The sequence below is a fragment of the Lolium rigidum genome, chromosome 3, assembly GCF_022539505.1.
Source record: "Lolium rigidum isolate FL_2022 chromosome 3, APGP_CSIRO_Lrig_0.1, whole genome shotgun sequence".
Classification (NCBI taxonomy): Eukaryota; Viridiplantae; Streptophyta; class Magnoliopsida; order Poales; family Poaceae; genus Lolium; species Lolium rigidum.
In genome coordinates this window covers 253,159,022-253,172,634 of record NC_061510.1, presented here as the reverse complement: position 1 = coordinate 253,172,634, position 13,613 = coordinate 253,159,022, and the positions used below count along the sequence as shown (strand labels likewise).

Sequence of the window (13,613 nt, the reverse complement as noted above, 5' to 3'; positions counted from 1 at the left end):
ATCATTGCCAAACAACGCCCCGAGTCAAAGCCTACTCCGAAATGATTCCCCCAACAAGGAGAAAGAGGCAAAAGCGCCTTCATCGTCCAATCCCGAGGGTCAGAGGTTTCCCTCTAGAGGCACATCTACGGGATGAGCAGAGGAGCCCTCAACGACGCTTCCAAGAAAGTCAATGACACCTGTGAGTGTTGTCGCCGCCTGTCCTGACCAAAGCCAAGACCAGGATTTCTCCCAGGAGCCTCTACCTTGAACCACCCAAGCCGAACTACGACAAACTGCAACCAACTTCCCCAGCCAAGACAACACAAACACCACCTTCTCGCCGCTGCCAAGATCCGACGATCCAGATTGGATCGAAATTGGGCCAGCAACACAACCCCCCGAGCCACCACCTCTGCTACCACCGATGCCGCCACCGCCGCACCGCTAGTGTGGCTAGGTGCAGAGATCCCAGAGCCCCAGATCTGTCGCACATGAGGCTCCCACGGACATGCCAGCAACATGGCCACCCCCAGGGCCGAAGACACTGACCCCCATCCGCGGGACGTGCATGGCACATCACGGCAGTCACCACCAGAGCAGCCGCCCACCAGGATGACAACGAGGTCGCCCGGGGCCACCGCCCCTCACGGCAGAGCCCGCCACCAGCGCCGTGCAGGAGAAGAGCATCCGACCACCATCGGTGGTGGAGCCACCGCCGCAACGATAGAGGCCGGTAGCAGCGGCCCCGGTCCGGGCGGACGGGGAGGGGACAAGTTGTGGGGCTAAGGTTTCACCTGGCGTCGTGTGAGGGCGACGCGAGGGGAATGGGGCGATGATTCAGAGTCACGACATTTGTGACCTTCATTTATAGTTTCCGATGATAAACTTGCCACTGTGTTTACATTTACCCTTTATTTACAAGAGTCGACAAGAACAAGCCTAACAGCACTTCATACCATCGATCTTTCGTAGACGAAGTAACTAGAAACCAGGGCGGGGACAAAATTACGTACCTAGATTCATTAGGCGTACCACCACCGTCTTAAATTGTAATAGTGCGGGTGGGGAGGTAGAGGAATCGTGTGGTGGAGAGTGGCCGGGGGGATGGCTGCCTTCCGCAACTGGTTTGCTGCAGCGGCGGGACTCTGCCTTCGATTTCCGCCGCACCCGAGCAGCCGCCTTGGCCAGTCATAGTTTAAGTTGATGCATTATGTTTGTTTGTCTAAAAGAAAGAAATTAAAATGGTTAGCTTTCAATAACCAGTCATGGTGAATCTCAACATTTTAATATTTCACTAATTTTGAAATAATAGAAATAAAAAGGCAGCGTACTAAAAAATGCTTACTCGTGACAAAATAAACAGTGCATTAGAAAAACAATGTTCATGTTGTCCAACAATTGTTCACACATATTCAAAAATGTGTTCATTATTTTACAAAAATGTTCTATTTCTGAAAAGGTTCACCAATTCAAAAAAGTTTATGCATTTCAAGAAATTATATGTGTGCATTGAGAAATAAAATTTAAAAACCCGTGGCAACGCACGAGCATTTGTACTAGTAACTATAAACAGCCGCAACTCTTATCCATCCCCTGTGGCTTCTCCGTATCTTCATTTTTCTTTTCTCGGATGACGGAGCTTTCCAATCATATTTGTTCGCATTTTCTATTAATGAGCTCTGTTTACCAATTAAACAATTCACCACTTGCTCATCGAAGCAGCACTGAACGAGTGAACGTAACCATGCAGTATGAAAAAAAAATTACGGGAGGGCGCTTTGCGTCGGCCGGGCAGAGCTGACTGCCGATTATACCTGGGCATTCTTCGGGCCGGGCCGGGCCTACCAATGCCCGACGCAAAAAACCCAGGCCTGGCCTGGCCCGACCATCGGGCCTAACTTTGAGGCCCAAGCCTGGCCCATCAATGCAAAAACCCGTCGGGCCTCGGGCCAGGCCTCTTCCCTATTTCATGCATTTGTCAAGTCTAGGCCCAGCCCATCATAGTCATCGGGCCTAAATTTTCAGCCCAGGCCCGGCCCACAGGTATGTCGGGCTGGCCCAAGCCCGAAAGTTTTAGGCTGGGCCGGGCCGGTCGGGTTAGGCTTCCCATGGCCAGGTATGCTGCCGACCAGCCGCCGACCAGCCGTCTAATTTTATTACTCCGTAAAACAGATTTGAGCCGTCCGACCACTATTGACCTGCCTGCACTATACACCTCACTTTCCAACGCTTAAAATAAACAAAATTCAAAAACTTTGCATCATCTATTAATTAAAAAAAAGTATCTACTTTTTAGAAGAAAATGAGGCGAAAAACTACAGCAACAACCAAGCCTCCATAAACAACACATCCATCCACACACAACCAACACCCAAATAACATGATCACACTCACTCTACCCAACATAAGAGATCATAAAGCGACGCTAATAAACACTTCAACACGAACACAACAAGTAACTCAGGCTGACTCAGCAACACCCCAGAAGAGGATATCCATCAAGCAGCCGCATAGGCCTTCCTTATGGCATCACTCTTCTTGGCTTTGCTCTTCAATGATCCAGAACCCACCTTCTTAGAGCATGTCTAACAGGCCCCGTATTTTTTCGCCCCGTAAAACGCGAGTAGAGGGCCCTGTATCCGGTTTTCACCGGCCGAAAACTCGGACGAGCTAGCAGAACCCGTATCCCCACCCCGTAAAACGGAATTCTGTTTTACGGGGTGGGATACGGGTTCGCTAGCTCGTCCGAGTTTCTGCCCCTCAAAACAGGGTTTTAGACAGCAATTTGCACAACAATTTCACATCAAACATAGCACATCCAAAATATGTGATGCATAATTCATAGTTTTAACATCACAACGCGATCATAGGCAATGTTCAAGCCACGGAAGTTCCCAAATGTGAGCAACCATCAACGGATCCATCGCCACCGCTCGCCGGAGACTCACCTTGAGCACGAGCTTGACGCGCAGCCCTTCTTCCTCGCAATGATGTCCGCCTTGGTCTCGTTCCACCACGCCAGCCTGATCCTCGTCCATGCCGTCGGTGCGCATCATCATGATTTCCCTCTCCTCGGCCAAGAGCTCCTTCATGGCCTTGGCTTCTTTGGCTGCGATCATCTTCATTTCAAGCTCGGCCTTCAACTTGGCATCTTCCCTCCTTGCTTGCACCTTGGCAAGCTTCACCTCACTCTTCTTGTCGGTGATGAGGAGCTTGGTCTCCAACGTCTTCATCGTCAATGCCTCCTTGGACTTCATGAGTTGATCCAACTTCTCCCGGAAGCTAGTCTGCTTCAAGTTCTACCTTAACCCTCTCCTTGGCCTTCTTGTTGCCCTCGGGCTTGCCGGTGTTTCTCCCACTCATGTCCTCTCGCTTCATCATCCATGGTGAGAAGTGCCTCCTTCTTGCACTTTGGCTCGTTGTCCCGCAACTTCCACTTAGGAAGATGTTGAAGGATGGAAAAGCAATGTTGAAATTGAAATTCCTTGTTCTTCGAGCCGGCCATGTCCTTGTACCGTTGTTGAGCATACTTGGGCTGCACAAAAATAGTATGAGGAGATGTTTCCACATCATCAACACATAATATGGATAGCTTGTGATGTTTCCACATCATCAACACAAGGAAAACTTACATAGTCCTCCGGCACGCATCCACTAGGAGGGTTGTCGACCACTTGATCCATGGCAGCACTCCAACGAGAACAAGCCGGCTTGATGATGTTCCATCGGCCTTCAAGGGAGCGGTAGGATCTGTCCGCCATGCTCTTCGTGCGAGGCTTCGGCCGGTGGTACGGATCCTCAATGCGCCGCCAATAGCGCTTGCCGCCTTGGTCCACTCCGGTGCACGCATCCATCCCCACCTTGCTCCAAGCACGGACCAAGATGGTGTCTTCGATCTCGCCGTAGTTCGCCGTGCGTGGCTTCGGCGTCGACGAAGAACCGGCGGCAGCCGGATCAACCTCAACCACCTCCTCCTCGTCACCCTCATCCTCCTCCTCGTCATCAAAGTCTTCAACGTTGCACTCCCCATCGAATGCACCGATATCGGCGTCCAAATTCACCGCGGATTCGTTGAGCATGTCCAAGTAGGATGTTGTGGACTCAACATCGAACACCTTGTCTACGTCGATGGTGGGTGGCGGCGGCGCGGGCGGCGCGGGCGGCGCAACGGCCGGAACGGACGGAGGAGGGGTCGTGACCTTGGAGGGCGGTGGAGGCGCGAGGCCGATGCGGCCGATTGCCTTTGTCCGCACCTTGGCCGGCGCGGCGCCCTCGGCCCGGCCGCCTTGGTCTTCATCCGGCCCGCCTTCTTGGCAGCCGGCGGCGCTCGCCCGGTGAATCGGCGGCCGCTGCAGGTGCTTCGAAAAATTGCTTCGGGATCCTCTTCCTCTTCGACGGGATGGTGGAGGCGATCATGGCCGACACGACGCCGGCGGTCGGCGGACCTCCGACGGGGACATCAACCACCGCTCCCGAAGGAGGTGTACCGCCGGCGGTAGGCGGCTCTTGCGGACGGTCCATGGCGGAGGGATCCGGCCGGGAAGGGCGCGGGGGAGGAGATCGGTCGGCGGCGGCGGCGGTTGGCTTCAGCGAAATGCTTCGCGCGCGCGGTGGACTGGACGATACCGGTTTCGCCCACTATCCCCGCTCCCACCCCGCACAAGTAGGGGGCGACGACCCGCCCCGTACTCGAAAACAGCAAAAAACGATGCGGGGGCCATTTTTACGGGGCGTGCTAGACGGCCGGGTAGAGCCGAAACCCTCAAATCGGCGGTTATTATACGGGTTTGCCCCTTTTACGGGGTCTGTTAGACCTGCTCTTACTTTTGTTCTTGATTGTCCAATCTTTCAAAAGGCACCCAATAGTCTTGCGAGATCCAGGATCATCAGCCTCCAAAGCTGGTGAGAAAGTCACGAAACTTTTTGGCAAAGAGAGCTCCCGAAATAGGTGCCGATGCACCTAATGAGTTGACATGCCACAACCTCGACACCAACAGGAAGCTAGTGGAGAAACCTTCAGCGACTTGAATCAAGCAACTTGCTAGGCTCAACTGATCCTGGTGTGGACCACAAAGTCACGGACAAGGTACCAATCGAGCCCACCTTCAGCGAAGCTGGCTTCCCACGTAGGTCAAGCACCTCGGGTATGATCTGCATCACCGGAAATCGTGACCCCAACAATGGCCAATATTTCTTTTTTGCAAATTACCCCCTAAAATGTCAAACCGAGTACATAAAATTAGGGAAAACAAAGTTTTAGAGGACAATTTGCAGAAAAAACAATTGGCCACGTAACCAAACTAACGATCATCGTGACGGAGTGACAAAAACACTTGCATGAAGCAACTTCATGATCCAGAATTCACGATTTGCACGTTCGTGACCAAAATGCACGTCCGGAGCAACTTTATAGATCAAATTGGGGTTTTCTCAAACAAAATTTATACCTCGACACAACGGTATGCGGTGTTGAGCGGTTATACCAAAACGCTATGAGCCATGGTATTAACCCCCTACCAAAACGCTATGAACATATACAACATCAATAGTTCAAAAATCAGCAACCCTTTATTTTTCAGCACCAATCTTGATGATCGTGCCAACAGTTAATTTGGAACGCGCTTCGCGGTCACCATAATCTGGTTTAGCCAAATCTAGCATTTTCTATTAACAACACCATCCACATCCTTGAACTTGGGTATGTAAACAACATATCTTGGCATTGGAAAAAAAAACTTAGCATGTTCACGACCAAAACAAAAAATTATACCTTGACACAATGGTATGCGGTGTTGAGTGGTTATACCTAAACGCTATTAACCCCCTATCAATGGTTGGCGTCGAGGAGGATTGCATCGAGAAAATGGTTAGTTTTGATAAAATAAAATCATGAAAAGAGATACTTTTAGCTGAACTTTCTTAGGGCTAAATTTGTCAATTATCACCTGATCTAGCGGTAGAAACAAACCCTAAATTTAAACCGTATATTCCGATTGCGCCGTGACATTACGCCATTACGCATCGTACAAGCACAGTTCTCCTCTCTTAAGTCGTAATCACGAAGACACGCAATGATACGGTGTACTGTTACCAGGAATATGCCCTCTCACCTCTGCGATGCGGTGCCCAGGAAACGCAGCCAGGGGCATCTTTGTCAAACCAACACCAACACCCACCTGACCTCGACCTCGACTCGTCTCTTCTTCCTCCCTCCTCCCCTCCGGCGGCTCTGCTCTGCTCTTGTATATAAGGAGAGCCCTCCTCGTCCACAGCCACACCACCCCAAAAGCTCCCAGCAACTCACCCCTCATAGACACAATTGCCTCCAGGTGCGAGCTTCGACCCGGAGCTCCTCCTCTTCGCGTTGCTGCAAGGTATACGCAAGATCCTCTCCCCGTTCGTCCTTGCTGTTCTTACAATTCCGTTCAGCCTTGATGCGAGCCGACGATGTAGGAGTCCTTCCTGGCTTTGCTCGATTTCGTGTGTAGTATGTGCGTGACTGCGCATCTTTCGGTTCTTTTCCAATTCCGCGTGTGGAGAAGAGAATTTGGGCACATGCGCCAAAGCCTGCTTTGAGTGCTTTCGCATCCAATCCGGATGTGTGTTAGGCGGTTGGATCTGGGGATTCCAAGTTCTTTTGCTACAATTAGTATTAGGATTGGAGGAAAGACGCAATAGTTTTCTGCAAATTTGGCTTTTTCCTTCTTTGAATTTGTCGGTCGCGATATGTTTTTTTAGTTTTTACAATGTCTAATTTGTTGGAAACACGCAAGAGCTCTGAATTAGTTCTATGCCTATGTTATTAACACTACGAATTGGTTGCAGCCTTGACTCGAAAGAAAAATAATAATTCGAGATGCGTTCTCTGTTGTTTCTAGCGATTTGCTATGTGCACACCACTTTGGTTTTGTTTCATATATGGATCACCGTATCCCTGATGCTCTAGTTGTTTGAACCGAACAGTATTTCTGAAAAATCAATTGCAGAATCTGAAGATTTTTTATTTCTTCTTTGCAGTGAACTCCAGTACGAACCAAGCACTCAAAGCATAAGGGAATGCTGAAAGATGTGCTTGCTTAGAAAAAATTTCACCTGCGCGTTAAAGGAGATTGCAGCTGCTCCGCAAGAGCTGACTTTGTCAACTCTGTATGCGAGCAACCATCTTCTCTGCATCATCTCTAGGCCATCTAGACTCCCTCGTGACATGAAAGTGCTGTTCGAAGTCGTCGATCAAGACTACCTTGGGGAGGATGGTTGAAGTGTTGCAGTCCATTTGAATTGTAGCTGCAATATAGGCTGTGGTTTTTATATAGCTAGAAGACATGGAGAACAGAGGGAAGATTTTGATGGGGCGGTATGAGCTGGGGAGATTGTTGGGGAAAGGAACATTTGGCAAAGTGCACTATGCCAGGAGCCTCAAGTTGAACCAAAGCGTCGCCATAAAGATGTTGGACAAGGAGAAGGTGCTCAAGGTTGGGCTCGCGGAGCAAATCAAGCGTGAGGTCACAACCATGAGGTTGGTGGCACACAAGAACATTGTTCAGCTTCACGAGGTCATGGCGACACAAAACAAGATATACTTTGTCATGGAGTATGTGAAAGGTGGTGAGCTCTTTGACAAGGTTGCAAAGAGCGGCAAGCTCACAGAGGGTGATGCACATAAGTACTTCCAGCAGCTCATTAGTGCAGTGGATTATTGCCACAGCCAAGGTGTGTATCACCGGGATCTCAAGCCTGAGAACCTGCTCCTGGATGAGAATGAGAACCTCAAGGTCTCGGATTTCGGATTGAGCGCGCTCTCTGAGTCCAAGAGGCAAGACGGCTTGCTCCACACCACCTGCGGAACGCCTGCATATGTAGCTCCCGAGGTGATCAGCAAGAGAGGCTACGATGGTGCAAAATCAGATATCTGGTCCTGTGGTGTTGTCCTGTTTGTTTTGGCTGCCGGTTATCTCCCTTTCCATGGTTCCAACGTGATGGAGATGTATCGGAAGATTGAGCAAGGTGATTTCAGGTGCCCCAGCTGGTTCTCACACAAGCTTCAGAAGCTCTTGTACAAGATCCTGGACCCTAACCCAAGCACTAGGCCATCCATCCAGAAGATAAAAGAGTCTACCTGGTTCCGAAAAGGTCCAAAGGGCACCCTTGCAGTAAAGGAGAGAACTCCCAGTGAGAATGTCACCACAAATACCACAGCTGGTGTGAGGCCCAGGAAGCATGCTCATGATGTGAAGCCCATGACAGCAACAAACTTAAATGCCTTCGAGATCATCTCCTTCTCCACGGGGTTTGATCTGTCCGGCCTATTCATCCAAGAGGAATGCAAAAAGGAGGCGAGGTTCACTTCAGACAAGCCTGCTTCAGACATCATCTCGAAGCTGGAATGCGTCGCAAAGGCGCTGAATCTCAGGGTAAGGAAGAAGGACAATGGCGTGATGAAGATGCAAGCACGGAAGGAGGGAAGGAACGGTGTTGTTCAGTTGGACACGGAGATCTTTGAGATTACGCCTTCCCACCATCTTATTGAGATGAAGCAAACAAGTGGGGATCCGCTGGAGTACCGGGAGCTGATGGAGGACATCCGGCCAGCGCTGAAGGACATAGTCTGGGCCTGGCATGGAGATGACCAGCAGCAACAAGATTAGGTTTTGGAAGTCCTGAGTTTTCAGCTAGAGCGATTCGTTCTGCATGCGTGTGTTCTTTGTAGTATGTTCTTTTTCTTGTAAAGATTACTTGTTGAGGCATTGATGAGAAGTTGAGATGCATAATAAAAAGGTTGTTTCTGTTCAGTTCCTCTTGTTGTCCTGTCATAATGTGCACTGAGATGATAATTTCGAAAACAAAAGAGCACTTGAACTCTCTGTGGTTTACAATCTCTGAAAGAAAGTGGCATATGTTCCATTTATCTTCTGATGTGAGTTGTAATAATATGAGTAACTTGACTAAACTATAGAGTATGTAGTATGTTGGTTTATTTCAGGAGATCAATAGTTTCATAGAGGTTCTATACTTCTATTTACCAAATCTTAGAAGAAAAATTCATATAAACAAGGTTGCTCTGTCATACTCAACAACCCAATGTACAGACTGTACTCGCGAAGTAGAAAATCAACAAGTGGTTCCTGCCCAGTCTGATCCGAAAAGTAGAAGTAAACTTGTGATAGATAGCCAACAAAATACAGATAGCTGAAAGCATCACCACTTATTAAACTGCAGAAAGAGTAGTTATCGATATAGAATGTGAAAACATCAAGCATATATAATTCACTTGCAGACAAATTTGGTCCAGAAAGTATCTAAACACCACTGGTGAAGAAATTAAAGAAAGTGTCACTACCATTGGGGATAGATCCAACGTCCAAGAGCCCCTTTTTTCTGCACTCCCCTAATCAACCATTCAAATAATTGAAGAGGCAACATTACACAGTTGATTCAACAGACCAATCACAGCAACACCAAGTATTCGAAGGATAAACCCTTTGTGTCCTGGTTTCCAACATAGATGCTTCTGTCCTTCATGCCTGATGCCATGAAGGAGTGAACCATGATAGATCCCTGACGTGATGTATCACCGAGATCAGAAATAAAAATCTTGCTACAAATGAAAATTGCTATCTTACAACATATATGCGAACCTTCCCCTCACAACTAGCAAATTTTAAATGAACTGGTTCATCTTTGTATTGGTTGGTTAGTTGAAACTTGGAACTTTGTAGGTTATAATGTAAAACAACTGCAGGTTGATTTTCAAAGTTGGATGCCAATGGATTAATCATGTAATAATTGGAGTTCATTTTTTGAATGATTACTATGTATTACCAATCAAATACAATGTTTTAAAATCCTATATTATTTTTATGAGCAGATAAACACGAAATCCATGGCAGTTTATTGCTACGAACACGGTGTATGAAAATGCAAATGAGATTTTATTTTAATTTTTAGTTGATTTTTTTCTCCGCATCTGGAAGTGTTCAGTCTGGTGTCATATCCTACATATATTACATGATTTTTAAGTCCCTACAACATTCCTAGTAAAACCACACACCACTCTAGCAAATGAGCTCTTTCCCTGAATGTTGCTCCTGCTGACGAGGCAAGAGCAGAGTTATGTTTCTGTGCTTTAAAAAGATGTTTCCTGAATTCATGTTACTTCATTCATGACAAGTAAACGGTCTGGAAATTTTCTTTGGAAATGGTGTTCATGCTATAGTTGTTGAAATATTGGGCCCACTTTTAGTGGCCCAAATTAGATTTCAGTTTTTCCTATAAATCTCAAAGCCCACATAGTGGCAGCCTTGTGAGTTTGAGCCCAAGTTGGTGGCAGCTCACTAGGGAGTGGCAAGAGGTGGGAAGTTTAGTCCCACATGGAAAGTTGGGAGGAAGTTAGACCACCTTATAAGGTGGGTTGTTCCACCACTAGTAAGTGAGTGAGAATAGGAGTGCTACACGCGCGCTCCTCCTCCTCCTCGCTCGCTCGTCACGACGCGACGCGACGCGACGCGCGCCGCGCTCGTGGTGAGTGGATTGAGCCTCGAGCCGAGACTTTTCTTACTTTTTGCAGCTCAGGAAAACGAACAGAGTCCTAGACGGACGCGTCGCAGTTAGTCGGTTCGGGTCGCTCCCGGATCGTGGGCTATCCGTAACCGACTCAAAACGTTCGTGCGACGTGGGCGTGGCCCACGTTGCCTAGGGTTTCCCGAGCCTATATAATCTCCTGCCCGGCTACCGCGGAAACACATCTAATACACGAGTTAGGGTTTCCACCTCTCTCTCGCTTGCGCCGCCATCGTAGCCTACTCCATCCCGCGCGCCGACGTGCATCGGCAAACGGGAGAGCAGGTCTCCGGAACCGCTCGTCCTTGCGATCCTGTACGGGAGAGGGCGAATTAGGTTTTTGGGAAGCGCTGCGCGCGATCGCTCAAGCTCTTCATCATGGGTCGCCTTCCAGTCCAAGTCGGGCGGTGCTGCTCTACCGTCGTCTACAACGCCGTCTACTTCGACCCGTCGTCCCCGTCATCAACAACGTTGTCATCAACAACGTTACTCGCTGCGACATCATCCGCTACACCTCCACCGCCACCTCCACCGGATCGGTACGTGCGACATATCTCGATCTGTTTAGCGATGGATGTTGTACTTGTTTGCTATGCTTCTTGTTCATGTTGATCACTACATCTAGGATGTTCGAGTTTCACATGTTAGTAGTTACTGTCGTCATGCTTGATATTCTGGAATTAATCATGGAAATTGTGCCTAATTATCCAACAATCCAAAAACCTAATTGTAGGCAATTTCCTGAGTTAACAATGGCTGGTTTTGCTGATGCACTGAGGCCGGATAAGTTTACCGGTGTGCACTTTAAGAGATGGCGAGTATAAGGCCATGCTCCGGCTTACTCATCCGAAAGTGTTCGAAGTTACCGATGGTTTACTCGAAGGAACTATATCTGACCAAGATCGGAACAAGTTCAAGGAAAACAATAATCTCTTCGTCGGATGCGTTCTAAGTATTCTTGTCGATCGTCCGTGTGATGTGTACATGCACATAACGGATGGTAAAGAGCTACGGGATGCACTGAATGCTAAGTTCGGTGCAACCGATGCGAGCAGATGAACTGTACATCATGGAGAGCTTCCATGACATCGGGATGGTTAACAACCGTTACGTAGTCGAACAAGCTCATGAGATACGAGTGCATTGCGAAAGAGCTTGAACTCCTTAAGTGTGCCTTACCCGACAAGTTTGTGGCTGGATGCATCATCGCTAAGTTGCCCCCTTCATGGAGGAACTTTGCCACAACTCTCAAACACAAGAGACGAGGAGATATCGGTTGAAAATCCGATAGCATCTCTTGATGTTGAGGAGAAAGCTCGGGCTAAGGATAATACCGAGAAAGGAGAGGGTCGAGTCTAGCGCCAACATGGTGCAAAAGAAACCCTACAGGCAAGAACAAAGGGAATAACAAGCCCTCCTTCAATAGGCCTATGAAGACTACAACCTTCAAGAAGAAGAAGATGATAAACAAAGCAGATCCGAGCTGCTTTACATGTGGAGAGACTGGCCACTTTTCTAAGGACTGTCCGAGAGAGGGCAGACCGAAAGAAAAAGGCGAGGCAAGTCAACACGGTGACCGCTAGCAATGCTTGATGGGTACGGTAATCTCTTTACTTGTTCTTTCGGTATTTCAATCTCCATGTTGGTGGATTGATACAGGTGCTAATGTTCATGTGTGTGCTCGACATATCCATGTTCACTTCTTACCGGGTCGCCCGGGATTCTTCCGTCTTGATGGGGAATGGGTCACATGCTTCGTTCGTGGTGTTGGCACGGTAGATCCGAAGTTCACTTCGGGAAGATCGTGCAGTCGAGGAACGTGCAGCATGTCCCTACTATGAACAAGAATCTCGTTAGCGGCTCCCTTCTATGCAGAGATGGGTTTAAGGTTGTTTTAGAGTCGAATAAAGTAGTTGTTTCCAAGTTTGGACAATTTATTGGTAAAGGCTATGAGTGCGGAGGCTTGTTCCGCTTTTCGCTTTCTGATTTCAGTAATAAGTCTGTGAACCATATATGTGGCAATGTTAGTGATGATACCAGTGTTTGGCATTCTCGTTTATGTCACATTAATTTTGGTTTAATGTCTCGGCTATCCAGTTTAAGTTTAATTCCGAATTTCACCATTGCCAAAGGTTCTAAGTGCCATAGTTGTGTGCAATCAAAGCAACCTCGGAAGCCTCACAAGGCGGCCGAGGAGAGAAACCTGGCACCTCTAGAACTCATACACTACGATCTATGCGAGATGAATGGTGTGTTGACAAAAGGTGGAAAGAGATATTTCATGACATTGATTGATGATGCGACTAGATTTTGCTATGTTTATTTGTTGCGAACTAAAGATGAAGCTTTAGACTACTTTAAAATTTATAAGGCTGAAGCTGAAAATCAACTAGAGAGAAAGATCAAGCGTCTTAGGTCGGATCGTGGTGGCGAATATTTTCCTAAAATCTTTGATGAATTCTGTGAGGAACATGGCATTATTCATGAGAGGACGCCTCCCTATTCGCCCCAATCAAACGGGGTTGCCGAGAGGAAAAACCGCACGCCGACTGACTTGGTGAATTCCATGTTAGCCATCGCTGGTTTATCAAAGGCATGGTGGGGGAGGCTTTATTGACTTCATGTCATGTCCTGAATAGAGTTCCTAACAAGAATAAAGATAAAACCCCTTACGAGGAGTGGTCTGGGAGAAAACCATCACTTTCGTATTTGCGCACATGGGGATGTTTGGCGAAAGTCAATATTCCAATTACTAAGAAGCGCAAACTCGGACCAAAGACAGTGGATTGTATCTTTCTAGGTTATGCTCCGCGGAGTGTAGGCTATAGATTTTTAGTAGTTCAATCTGAAGTACCGATATGCATGTTGATACTATTATGGAATCTTGTGATGCAACATTCTTTGAGAATATGTTTCCTATGAAAGATATGCATAGCATTGCTAGAATTTCTACTGAGATAGTTCCTGAATCTACTACATCTAATGAGTATTTTGAACAATCACATGAGATTGTCATTGAGAAGGATGACAATGAAGCTCCTAAACGGAGCAAGAGACGAAGGATTGAAAAATCC

The 13,613-nt window shown here is 47.8% G+C and overlaps 1 protein-coding gene across 1 annotated transcript; it reads left to right on the top strand.

Annotated features, from left to right (window-relative positions):
• The first annotated feature begins 6,223 nt into the window (after nucleotides 1-6,223).
• On the top strand, nucleotides 6,224-8,644 carry LOC124703302 (CBL-interacting protein kinase 14-like). The gene is made up of 2 exons (XM_047235527.1): nucleotides 6,224-6,356; nucleotides 7,000-8,644. Exon 2 carries the CDS (start codon nucleotides 7,305-7,307, stop codon nucleotides 8,625-8,627), a length of 1,323 nt encoding a protein of 440 aa, XP_047091483.1. The 5' UTR covers nucleotides 6,224-6,356; nucleotides 7,000-7,304; the 3' UTR covers nucleotides 8,628-8,644.
• The last annotated feature ends 4,969 nt before the right edge of the window (nucleotides 8,645-13,613 follow it).

Coding starts and splice junctions, on each gene's coding strand:
- LOC124703302 (XM_047235527.1), top strand. CDS start 7,305: ATGGAGAACAGAGGGAAGATTTTGATGGGGCGGTATGAGCTGGGGAGA.